The 12,280-nt window shown below is 41.9% G+C and overlaps 1 protein-coding gene across 2 annotated transcripts in view; it reads right to left on the bottom strand.

Moving 5' to 3' along the window:
- The window catches only part of LOC138580432 (bactericidal permeability-increasing protein-like), a 279,140-nt gene that overhangs the window by 35,029 nt on the left and 231,831 nt on the right, over nucleotides 1–12,280 (bottom strand). For both annotated transcript variants that reach the window (XM_069650973.1, XM_069650972.1), the window contains exon 13: nucleotides 9,792–9,834. In XM_069650973.1, coding sequence (XP_069507074.1) covers nucleotides 9,792–9,834 — 43 coding nt within the window. The remainder of the gene's footprint in view (nucleotides 1–9,791; nucleotides 9,835–12,280) is intronic.

The raw sequence follows: 12,280 nt of genomic DNA, 5'->3' as shown, positions 1-12,280 counted from the left end.
TATATTGTGATGTACATTTCACACAAGAATGGATCGCCATATGTATTGTTAAGATCAGTGTATATAGGCCCATATTACTAAATTACTGTGAATGCAAGCAGACATCCATGACCAAATGATAATGAGGTGTTATTATATAGCACTTACGCTTAAGCGCTTTTTATAGAAATAATATACACCCAATATCACCCAACCTGTCTTGGTACTCATTTATCGACCTCAGAAGGATGAAAGGCTGAGTTGAGGCATTTAAGAACAGACTAAATCAGTGACTCACCCGCTAAAGTGTGCCTGAAATAAACCTTTAATGAGTCTAGCAATTATTGTATATAATTCCAGAAAGACACATTATTTGGTATTCCTATTCTTTCTTATTTAGGATCTGTGCTGAAAGTGTTAGACTTGTGGCACTCCTTTTCTTATTTTTCTTATTTTTTTTTTTAAAGAGGCCTGATCAAGAAAGCCAGCCACTCCAGAAGTAAAGAGCCACATGTTGCTGGCCACAGCCCAGGAGCTTGCATTACCAAAAAAAAAAAAAAAAGTATAATTTTTCTTTTTTTTATGGTAGAGGTCGCAGTTGCGACCTCTGGCGACCCCTAAATGACGTCCCTGCCTTCACTAGAGACAAACCTGGAGCACAGCCGAAAATCGGGTGTCTCAGGCCAAGAGTTCTGGGGCAGTGTGGGGGCTTTGCCGGAGACGTGCCAGTCTCTGCCTCAGCCTTGAGGGCCCTACAAAGGTGCTGGCCTCTCCAAATTCATCAAGCATGCCTTCAAAGTGGCCTCAGTGTTGCAGTCACCAATATCTGTGGTCTTTCCTGGATATCCACTGACCTCTTTATTGTTTTATCATTATCTACCTGACGTAATTAATGGACCCTGATTATATCAGGACAGACGTAGAGGAAACTTTTTTAAAACAATTCTTTTTCATGAATGGTGGTTTGTGTACATATTCTGACCCAGATATATTGATCTAGCCTGCTGTAGCGGCCGTGTAGTTATGGTTAAGTTGCTGAACTCATAGAAATATTACTTTTTGGGTGACTTATAACTTCACCCCACCCCCCGGATGAATCCTTACGATACTTTGCAAAACAATTTTTATATGGCCCGTCACAATGATTTTGCAAGGTTTGGTGCGGGTTTGTTAAAGGGGACAAAGTTACAGGGGGGTCCCAAAATGTGTCCAATTCCTTGTGGATGCAATGGAAAAAGAATTTGCTCACGCCTACAGCCCAAACCGCTGGACGGATTTTCACCAAATTTGCGACAGGAGCGGCGGCTTGGTCCCAAAATCATGCTTTTGTAAATTTGGTGTAAATCCATCCAGCAGGTTTGAAAAAACTGGCAAAAAGTAGGTCCAAAAGAATTTGTGAATCAGAGAGTGCAGTTAAATCCGCAGACATCTAGGCGCCTGCTGATTGGACAATTAAAAACATGAGGTGCGTCATTTTTGTAAATGATCGCCATATTGGATACGAGGACAGTCGCTGTTGTCTGCAAGCATCACGTTAAAATATATAAAAAAACACAACATTGCACTTGTCAAACTAATGCAACAATCTCTGGGGAGGTGAGAGGTGATGAAGAGGGAATGGGCCATAAAAAGCCAAAAAAAAGGTGTTTTTTCATCTCCAAAGTCTGGATGTTCGGGGACAGCCCTGTGATGTTCGCGAACATCTCAGATGTTCGGGGGGCTTCCATACATATTTCTGCATTACAGGGTTGGTGAAAAGCAGTTATTGGATGGCTTATAACTTTGGCACCACTCAATAAAACTGCATGAAATTTTGCAATATTGTGTTGGATCTGATCTGTTTTGCCAAAAGGGAGCAAAATTAGACGGGGGGTCATACAATATTTTAAAGGCTTATGAATTTGATGTCCTTTGACAGATATGCACAAACATTTGCAAAACGATATTAGACCCAGATTTGAATATTTTTGAAAAGGTTGGTGGGATTTTGTCAAGTGGGGGCCAAATCAGATGGGGGTCTCAACATTTTTAGATGGCTTATAACTTTGTTGCGGTTTGACGAATGTGAACGAAACATTTCAGAAAGATTATAGACCCAACCTTGAATGTTTGTGCAAAGTCTGAATGGATTTTGTCAAGTGGGGGCTGAGTTATATGAATAGTTTATGTACATACATTTTGACACTTTAAAAAAATAAAATATGAACGGATTTGCAGCAAACTTGTGCAAGGAACATTGGCAAGGAACTGAAAGCATGGTTTTGCAAATGTGTCCTTGTTTTTCTTTTTTTTTAAAGTGTCATAATGTAGGTAAAAAATAGTAATATACCTTTGGTGACTGTGACCATGGGCAGTGGCCAGATTGTCCGAGTCATGGCTCAAATGTCATTAATGACATCACAAATTCAAAATGTGCTATATAACTAGACGTGAACACTGTCCTATGTTAAGGTACTTTCCTTAGGGTTTGGCCTCAGTTTATGGTGCACATACATGGGGAAATAGGCATGCCTCAAACACACAATTGATTTGTATACACAATGAAGAACTCTAATATTATTGTCATTTTCTGGAGTTTGTTGATATTTCCTACTTACTGGTGTTTCCCTGTATGTGCCTCAGATTTCTATACATTGTGGCTCTTCATATGTTTTGTTTGTACTAACACAAGTGTGTATTAAGCCTTGAATTGTTAGCTATGCATTCCATAATTAACATAAGTAAACATTCTGATAGGGTTGAAGTTATTATTTTACTGGCCAATATTACCAATATGCTGTACTTCTATGGTGCATGGTGGAGCCATTGCCTATGTGTATGTATGATTAGGCTGTTGTAAATTAAATCACTGCTGACTTGTACTTGATGAGCTTAACTTTGTAGTATTTATTTGATGAGAGTCCGCAGGTGGGTGCACGCTCTGATAGCTCAGCTTACAACTCGCATGGTTCTGGAATGCTCTCAATTCCAGAACCATGCCAAACTGGAACATTACAAAGACATTACCTCACAACTCAGTCGCTAACTAACATAACATCTCCCCGCCTACATAACACCCCAACAGAAACAGAAACAGGAAATAGGGTGGAAAGATGGAGAAAACAAAGAGAACAGGATGGCTAGGGTAAAAAGAGAACACAGGGAAAGTATATCGCCATAAATATTCAAAGGATATGCATCATGTAACCACGCTCTGCACCGCAGGAGCCATAGGTGTTGTTGGAGCCTCATCATGCGGGAGATCAAGCCTGTAAAGTCTAATAATAAAGTCTTTCTTAAAGTCCTGTATGATTCTTCTGTTCTTAGGTGACATGCCACCTCTCTCAGATGGGTCTCTGCTACTCCTGACAATCACCTGTGATTTTTGTACAATACAATCATCATCCAATATCGTGTTCTTCTCCGACGGTATCATATCATTACATGACCATCTCTTGCCATCTTCCAATATCACTGATTTTCTTGATGCCTTCACAACTCTTTGGGGAGCCCTAAATTTGGATTGACCCTTCATCACTTTCTTGGGCTCTCTTACTCAAATCCAGTCACCTTCTTTAATCTCACTCTCTGCTACATTTTTAATGGTATCATAATACTCCTTATATTTGGTTTGCCTTTCCTTCATTATTTTTACTGCCTCTTCCATATCAATTTGTTTGTGACTTCTTGATACCAACCAAGCAGGTTTAAGTCTATTGGATGGCGTCCTCCCTCTCATTATTGTGCAAGGTTCCTCCTCAGTTACTGAATGTGGGGTCATCCTGTAATTATTCAAAGCTTCTTTTAATGTGTCCTTCCAAGGCAGAGCATTCACAATTGCCAACTGTATGATGCTCTTCACAAAGCCATTCATCCTTTCACCAAGGCCATTAGCCATTGGGTGATAAAGAGAAGTTGTCTTGTGTTCAATTGCTCTTTCTTTCATAAAAGTCTGTATTTCTGTTGACATGAACTGAACACCATTGTCTGATAGTATTCCTAGCGTGTCCCCCTCTCTGTTGAACATGTCTTCCATAAATCTCACTATCTTTTCTACAATGCCCCATGGCACCCATTTGGATGTGTAATCCAACAGTAAAATAATATACATTTTCTGAGCCTCCAGAGTTTCATAAGGTCTTGTGATGTCTATAGCTAATTTAGTCCATACTGAATGGGGAATGTCAACTGGCTGTAAAGGCGTACACCTCACTCTTTTTCCTTTGTCACTGACAGCACATGCCGTGCACTCGTTAACTAACTCTTCCATCTCACTCCACATACCTGGCCAACAGTAGTTTTCACTCATTCTCCTCTTAGTGAGACTCCTTCCGAAATGACCTTCATGTGCAAGATCTATTCTTCTTCTCCTCAATGTCACTGGTGGAATGATACGATCACCTCTATGGACACATGTAGCCTCACATGAAATTTAATTTCTTATTTGAATGTACGTCTTAATACTTTGATCCACTTCCTTCCAATCCCCTTGAATGGCTTGTCTCAAATAATCTTGTTCACGATCTTCCGCCACTGCTTTGGTCCATTCTTCTCTGGATATGCTTGGATTTACGTGTGCAATGATACACTCTGCACTATGGTCATCATCGAATGCCTCAAACCCCTCACGGTTTTCACCACAAACCCAGGGTCATCTTGAAAAGCAGTCCGCCACAACATTGGATTTACTCGGAGTGTATCTCACACTTACATTGTACTGCATAATATCTAATATCCATCTCTGGATCCGAGCTGACACCAGATGTGGACTCTTCGAGTTTAGTACATGGATCAACAGTTTGTGATTAGTTCTTAACTCAATAGGCAAACCCCAAATGAGACTCCTAAAATGTTCTAATATCCACCTCAACCCAAGTGCCTCTCTTTCAATAGTGGAATAGTTCTTCTCTGCCCCCCTTAGTATTCCTGATGCAAATGGCACCATTTTGCCCTCCTGGATTTGTTCTAGGGCACCTCCCAAACAATGTTACTAGCATTCAGTGAAATTATATTTCGAGCATTGCAATCGAACATCTTCAATGTCGGTGCTTTATTTATACAAATTCTTTATTTGTTCAAACTCATGCCTGTAGTCTTTTCGATTCCTTGTCTAACATAACCTGATGATAGTCTAAAGATTAATCAAGAGTTGTGAAAAATGTTGCTGGTTTCATTGTTGTCAACATCTCTCCGATGTTAGGTAAAGGGTGTCTGTCCACCCAAATGTTCTCATTCAACTCCCTTAAATTTACGCACATTCTGATGGAATCATTGGGTTTACGCACAATCACAATCGGGGAGAGCGACTCTGAACTTTCAATTGGTTCAATGATATCTTGTTCACACAGTCTTGTAAATTGTTTCTGTAACGCTTCTCTTGTGCCTCTGTGAATATGTCTTACTCTGTGCGCAACTGGCTTGGCACCTTTTTTTAATAGGATTTTGTGTTTGAAGCCTTTTAATACACCAATGGTGTCAATAAACACTCTAGGAAAACTCTTTGCCAGTTTCTCACCAGCGTCACAACTGTCTTCGGATATACTCAAAATGGGGATATTCTCTCCAGGATGTTTTCAGATTTGTAATGCGGCTTGTTCCCCTATCCAACAACCGATGAGCCATTTTCCACAACATTCAGTTTGCAGTATGTTTTTCTTTGTTTAAAACATAGGTGTACCCAAGTATATCCAATGATGTTAATGGGAGTCTTGCCATATCCTGTTGCCCTCACTCTTGTGATTTGCAATTCATCCCACCTGCCATTCAATTCCTTAACATAAGTCTGTATATCAACCATAGACTTGCAATGGCACTCCATTTATCTGCATGGGCACCCAAGGCCCTTGATTCTTTTCACTCGATGTGAGGGTCAAAATCTGGACTTCCTCCTCTATATCATCTATGATTGATAGTAAGCTACTCTGACCTCCAATTTCTTCCAATGCTTTGATGCTTGTGTTATTTTCACTCATAGAATGATTGCCTTCATTCTGTATTCTGCTTGTAAGTTATGACCCAAATCTTCCTCTTCCTCTGATATTGCGACAAACTTTACCAAAGTGACCTGTGTAGCCATACATGAAACATTCAACAGAGTATGCTGGACATTCTCTCTCAATATTTGTCTGTCTGCTCCTAACACATGTGTAACATCGACCTTGCATTCTATTTACAGGTTCCCTGTCTTTCCTGGGATTTGGTTTGAATTGTTCATCATCATCTTCTTTACTAATGCTAAAAGTGTCTCCTCATTGTTCTCTTCTTTTTCATCTTGGATAGATTTAATTTCTTGAATCTCCATTTTATTCTTCATCTCTTTCATACATTTTTCGCCCAGTTCCATTGTCCTAGCTATTTCAATCGTCTGTTCCGAAGTCAGGTCTTTTGCCTGCCATAACCTCTGTCTTAGGTGGGGATCTGCAACATGTAATACTAATTGGTCCCTCAGGTTTTCATAAGCTACTCCTGTAAATCTGCATGTTGAAATTAAACCCCTTAATACTGCAATGTAGGCATCCACAGATTCTTCTTTGTTTTGGCGTCTGGAGAAGAACTGGTATCTTTCAAGGATAATGTTACTTTTGTTTCCAAAATGTTTGGATAGCCTGATTAAAGCACTTTCATACTTTCTACTACTTGAACCAGACCATCTCCTGATGCACCATGTGGTATATATTGACCCACTCAAAGGCATTGCCTCCACATCAGTAAGCTGAATTTGCGCAGAAACAACCACAAAAGGGTTGTGCTGGCTTCTGTGAGCGCCATGGCTCAAAACTGCGTTTTGCAACAACAGCTAAAATGGCTGCACCGTCCTGACAAGCACACATCGGGCAGGATGGAACCAGGGGGCACATTAAAGGAGATTGCCAGTGGGTTCTCACATAAACAAAAGGAAGAAAGTGGAAAAAGCAGCGTTGCTTTGCTGCAAAAGCCAAAATATCCATTGAAAAGAAACCCTTTTTCACGTTTAAAAAAAAATGCACCTTTGATGCTAATTCCCCTTGTTCATTAAAGTTACTGTGATTAATAAACCCTAACAAGCCCTGCCTGTTTCACTGTGCCTCAGAAAAACTAGGCATGATTCTGAATGGACAAGCCCAGTCAAACCAACTCTACAAAAATCAACCAGGAACTTTACTTTTACTTACACGGGAAACATGTTCATTTTGTTTGTAAAAGTATCCAAAATACAGCTGTTCAGAGAGAGACTCTAACTAGCTGAGCCATGTCTGTGTCAATGTATCTGTGCTGCAGACCAACTCCAGCATTCAGGAGAATAACTATAGCTGCAAGACAGTGTGTGAATCTGCCGGAGATGAAAAGTTGAATTTAAGAAGGAAAGGCTGCTGCACCAGGTGTAAAAAAATGGGCTTTTGCAAATTAAAGAAAAACAAATGCCTGTGTTTTGGAAAAGTACACTGGTGAATGAAAGCCTGCCAGTCTTTAGCAATATGAAGGGGTTTGTTGATGGTGAGACTAAATAACATGGGTTATTTTATGCAACCTGCTTGCTTTAATTCTGGATCTGAGATCAGAAATCAAAGATTAAAACTAAGGTGGCTGGAGCTGCAAGTTGAAAAACAGGTTTTCTGCTTGGAGGGGTGGCACCAAAAGGAGGGCTTCCTCTCAGCAGATACTGACAACCCTCTGATAATTACGGGGTTGAACAGACTTTTGTCTCTGCTGGGACCCAAACAATGAAGCTCCCAGGGAAGGAAGTCTGAAGTGTGAATGGGAAATATAACTTCAATCAAGGGAGAAACCCCCACCATGCTCTAAAGGAAATGACAGTTGGCAGCAGTGAAGGACAGAAAAAAATGGACACAGGAACAAAGAGACTGCCATTTGTTCCCAAAGACTATTTCAGGAATAAACTTTAAAGACTTCTATCTTTGCAGCAGTTTAATTGATTTTTTTTGTGCTTTCATTTGAGACATGGTGGAAGTCACTGACACATTGTGGACAGAAAGGGCAAAGTATTGAGGATAAATCGAAAGGTATCAATGCTGCAAACATACATTTTTGTACATGCATCCCTTGGGATAATTCGCATCTGTGTATAAAATTATGGAATTTAGGCCAAATCTTTCATGTTTAAAATTACCAAAATGTATCAGAAAGACGAAACAAGGTCCCACAGACTTGAGGGCTGGACTGATATGTGCTGCACATAATATGTAACCTGAGTATATAAGTTGGTAAGAGATCGCAATTGTAGAAATGTATGTTTTTGGCAAAATCGGATTTTAAGTAAAGAAAATGTGTGAGTTTGTGAACATTGTAAAACTCACCTCATAAACCTGACATCATTCCTTTGGAAAACCAACCAGTTGAGAGCAAGGCGGAGACTAGCACCTCTGCCCAATCCAACTAGTTTTGGGCGTGCTTAGTTAACCCTACCCAGCCTATAATTTGATGATGTCATTTTGCACTATAAATAAGGGTCCCTGACAAGACAGACAGAGACTCTTCTGGATTTCCTGCGCTGCTTTCCTGTACCTGGCATCTTCCTGATCCAGATCCAATTACCAGGCCAAGCATTGCTGATCCTACTCCAGGGCCACTCCAAAACCCAAGCAGCGCTGATCCCATTCCAAGCCAGGCCTCCAATATTAAAAAAAAAAACACTAAATCTCCCATTAACAAGGGGAAAACTGTGGTACCTTTGGCATCCTGATCCAGCCTGGCCGACTGCCACTCACTGCATGCTGCTGCAATCCTGCTACCCTGATACCTGTATTATCCAGTGACCAGAATTGCCAGTCCAGAAGTGCTTCCCAGTAACCAGAACTGCCTACCTATTTCCCAAGTGCCCTGCCGTTTAGTGACCAGAACCGTTGACTGTCCAAAATCCAAAACCAAAAACTGGACTGTGAGTATCAATTGCCACCCCATCTAAACCCATAGCCTATCTTGTCTTGGTCTTTATCCCACTCACAAAGTCATCCTATCCTTATCCTGATAACTTGTAAAACTGTCAGAATCATTCTTGCCACCCTGCCATTGATTTCTAGTGCTAGCACCATCTCTTTAGTAATTTTGTCTTGCGAAACCCTAAGCTACTAATCCTATTTCGAGTGATTGGACTGGTTCTGCCAGGGTGGGCGCTGGGGTGAGGGGGTTGAACTCGTGAATCAACCGTAGAGCTTACTGTGTCCCTCTTTGGTGGCCTAGCCTGAATACTCTAGTGTAGAGTAAAACTATTCTTGTCACAGCTGATGTTCTTTCCTTTATTACGCCTTCATTACTCAAAGTGCACCTTCTTAGCTCTTGCATAACTTGCATAACTTATTCAATTTACTAGCTAGAGACTTACTTTCACTTCCATAGTGTACCTATGGCCTAACAGGTACCATTCAGGTCAGGTAAGTGTTTCCTTGTCTTTTAATTACAGTGCTGACCCCCTGCCATGCACCCCTTTCACTAAGGATGCAGGTATCATCCCCCTCTCATTGAGGCTGATGATCCCTGCATCGATAATCAGATCTATCGCTCGGTATCCTCATCACAGCCTCTTGAACCCACTCTTTGCTGGTCCTGTAGCTCCTCGTTATGGCAAACTCTGAAACCTCCATGAACACTGAAACATGAAAACCGAAATTGGCTACTGATTTTTCATTCCTGTCCTACAAAGCAATCCAAGAACAGCGCATCAGATTCCTACTAAATATTCTTGCATTGCTTACCTTATCCTCCCATCCTTCATTCCATGCACACATCTCATCCTCTACCTAGTTTCACTCTCGCCATCCATTCTTCGTTTTGTACGCTCACATTCTCTCTCCTCTTCCAATCTCTTCCTACTGAAAATGGCAAGAGAGACACTTTACCTTGAAAGGGCCGACATCAGAGTGAGTCAGTGACACGGTGAAGCTGGAAAAGAGAGCAAACAGGAGTTATTGTAGGCCTCAAAAATATGCTTTATGGAGTTGCAGAAAATGTCAGGTCGAAAACCACCCAAAAGGTAGAGCTGTGCTCCCAAACCCCATGGCAGAATAATAAAGGATTTGTGAATTTGTGGCACTGTTGGAGTACAGAGGATTGTTTCGAATCCAGCAAATGACTTTCATAGTTTCACATTATAAATGTGTCTGATGTAAAAGCCAGCTGTGCATTGGCCCGTCTATCCTTCCCAATTGCATGATGCCCCCCTCCCATGCCATCACATCCAGGTTTCGGTAAGCCAGCTATTACTATATCTGCAACATCTCATCATGTCGAAGATGCTTCTGGTTCAAAGGTACTCACCTTGGAAGCAAGATGAAGTGGAGCAAGCCAGGTTCAATCCCTGGGTCCGTGTTTAGAAACCTCTGGGTATAAAGCGCGTTATAGATAACCAATTAAAATATTTAATTGAGCTGGAGAGAGAACTATGCTTAGTTGACACAAGGTTCTGTCTTGTACAAAATAACCCAGCAAGAGAGAAAAGGCTGGCTTCAAAAGACCCTTTGCCATCTTTTTGGAAGATCACGAAAGCAAAGTCTGCCTTTCAAAGTAATTAAAATTATGAAATTCAATCTATAATTAGGCAGTGGATGGCCAGCTGCTCCCTGGTGTTACCTCCAGAGGGGTCTGTACAAAGTAACCCACCACGGCTTCTCCCCAATCCCAACTGCTCAGTTTGGGATTACTGCCCACAGGCAAGTGAGCCGCACAGAGAGAAATGGTGTTTTCAAGCATGTGGCTTTGGAAGTGCTCAGATAGCAGTGTCTGCCAGGGCTAGAGGCATTAGGCAACCAAATCACATAGAGACAAACATAGGGTGGATGGAGGGAGCAGGCGGCGACCAGGCTGCCACCAACAAAGGGCTTCCAGATTCGAAAATGGCAGCCCCATTATTTGTAACTTCAGCCCGCAGCCCTCTAAACTTCCATACTAAACTGAAGATAACAGGTATGCGGTTTAACACTCCCAACCAATCCCCATTGCCTGATCAATGAACCTACACAACCAATCCCCACTGAGTCCATTATTGTTGCAATTACCCACAGGCCCAGATTACAAAAAGAGCTGGCCCTTGGGAGACGTGAGGGAATTTGGAGACAAGTTGGTACCATGTAGCAAGAGAGTGACTGAGCAGGAGTAAGGAATCAAGAAAAGGTTCAGAAAGAGTTGGAGGAGGCCATGACCTAGAGAAGGAAGGCAGCAGATGAGTAAAGACAAGGGCAGGTGTTGACAGTAGTGGTGAACAGTGAGGTCCAGAGAGAAAACCCAACCCGAGAAAGCAAGAGGCTGTAAGGGGTGCTAGGTGGTGGACGGCAAACCAGCGGGGACCGAGTGAAGTCAGGATACCAGAGCTAGAACAGTTGAAAGCCTTTTGGTGCTGGGGCCAGAGACTGGTCAGGCAGGAATCTAAAGAACGGAGAGAAGCTACATAAGAAACCATAGAGAGGCTATCCGAGAGCCATAATCTAGATCGAGTAGAACAGACAAACCCACCAAGGAAAATAAAGAACATCTGACGACGCAGGAGTAAGTAGAAGAATGCCTGTGCTATAGCGCCCATGGCCAAAGGCTGAAATGTTGAAGGCCTGAAAATACTCTTGGAACTGATGGGGAAGAAATCAACAGCCATTTGTATCTTTGGAGAGCTCTCATCATCAATAACTAAAGAGGGGTTCAAGGATCCGTGATCCACAAAACAAGTGTGTGGGACTCTGTTCCAGCTCTGCAAGAACCACCTGTCGTGACCAAAAACTCTGGTATGCCCTTGTGGTAGACCACGGCAGTCATCTCTGCGTGAATTGATACTGAGCCCTAACAAGATTCATTGCAGCTGTTCAGCTCCCCTTGCTTCCTCGCCCTGCTTTAAGGAGACACATCAACTTTGATTACACTCTAAATCCCATCCCAGTGATTTAAACACAACAAACTTGGTTTGTTAAACACTGATTTATGTCACAAGTCCTCTATTAGTCCCTCACATTATGACATAGATTTGAACAATGTAAAGAAATGATAATCAAGTTTTATAATCAGTTTTTAAAGAACATTAGTACCCGGCGTGCTGTTGGAATCCAGACAGCTGCATACCGATTGGTGCCTTTACGAGCCTTACCCTATGGTAAGGCCGGAGACGTTCATCTGTGCTTCGTGTGCTACTCCCGTTCATTTTACAAGCGCCCACCATGGCGGCCATTTATTTTGCGTACTATGACCGCCACGAAAAGGGATAACAGATTACGTTTCCCAGTCCGCAGCTGCCATTTTTTTAAATGCTAGGCTCAGGCCTGTAACTATGGGCCCTGCGGGAATTACTTTACGCGGTAATGGCCCACCAACTCAGGGATAATTGCCTTCGTAAATGTTTACTTAAACC

Source organism: Ambystoma mexicanum, chromosome 3p (assembly GCF_040938575.1).
Source record: "Ambystoma mexicanum isolate Mex_15411 chromosome 3p, UKY_AmexF1_1, whole genome shotgun sequence".
Lineage (NCBI taxonomy): Eukaryota > Metazoa > Chordata > Amphibia > Caudata > Ambystomatidae > Ambystoma > Ambystoma mexicanum.
The sequence above is the reverse complement of the archived record's forward strand: the minus strand, read 5'-3'. Positions and strand labels throughout refer to the sequence as shown.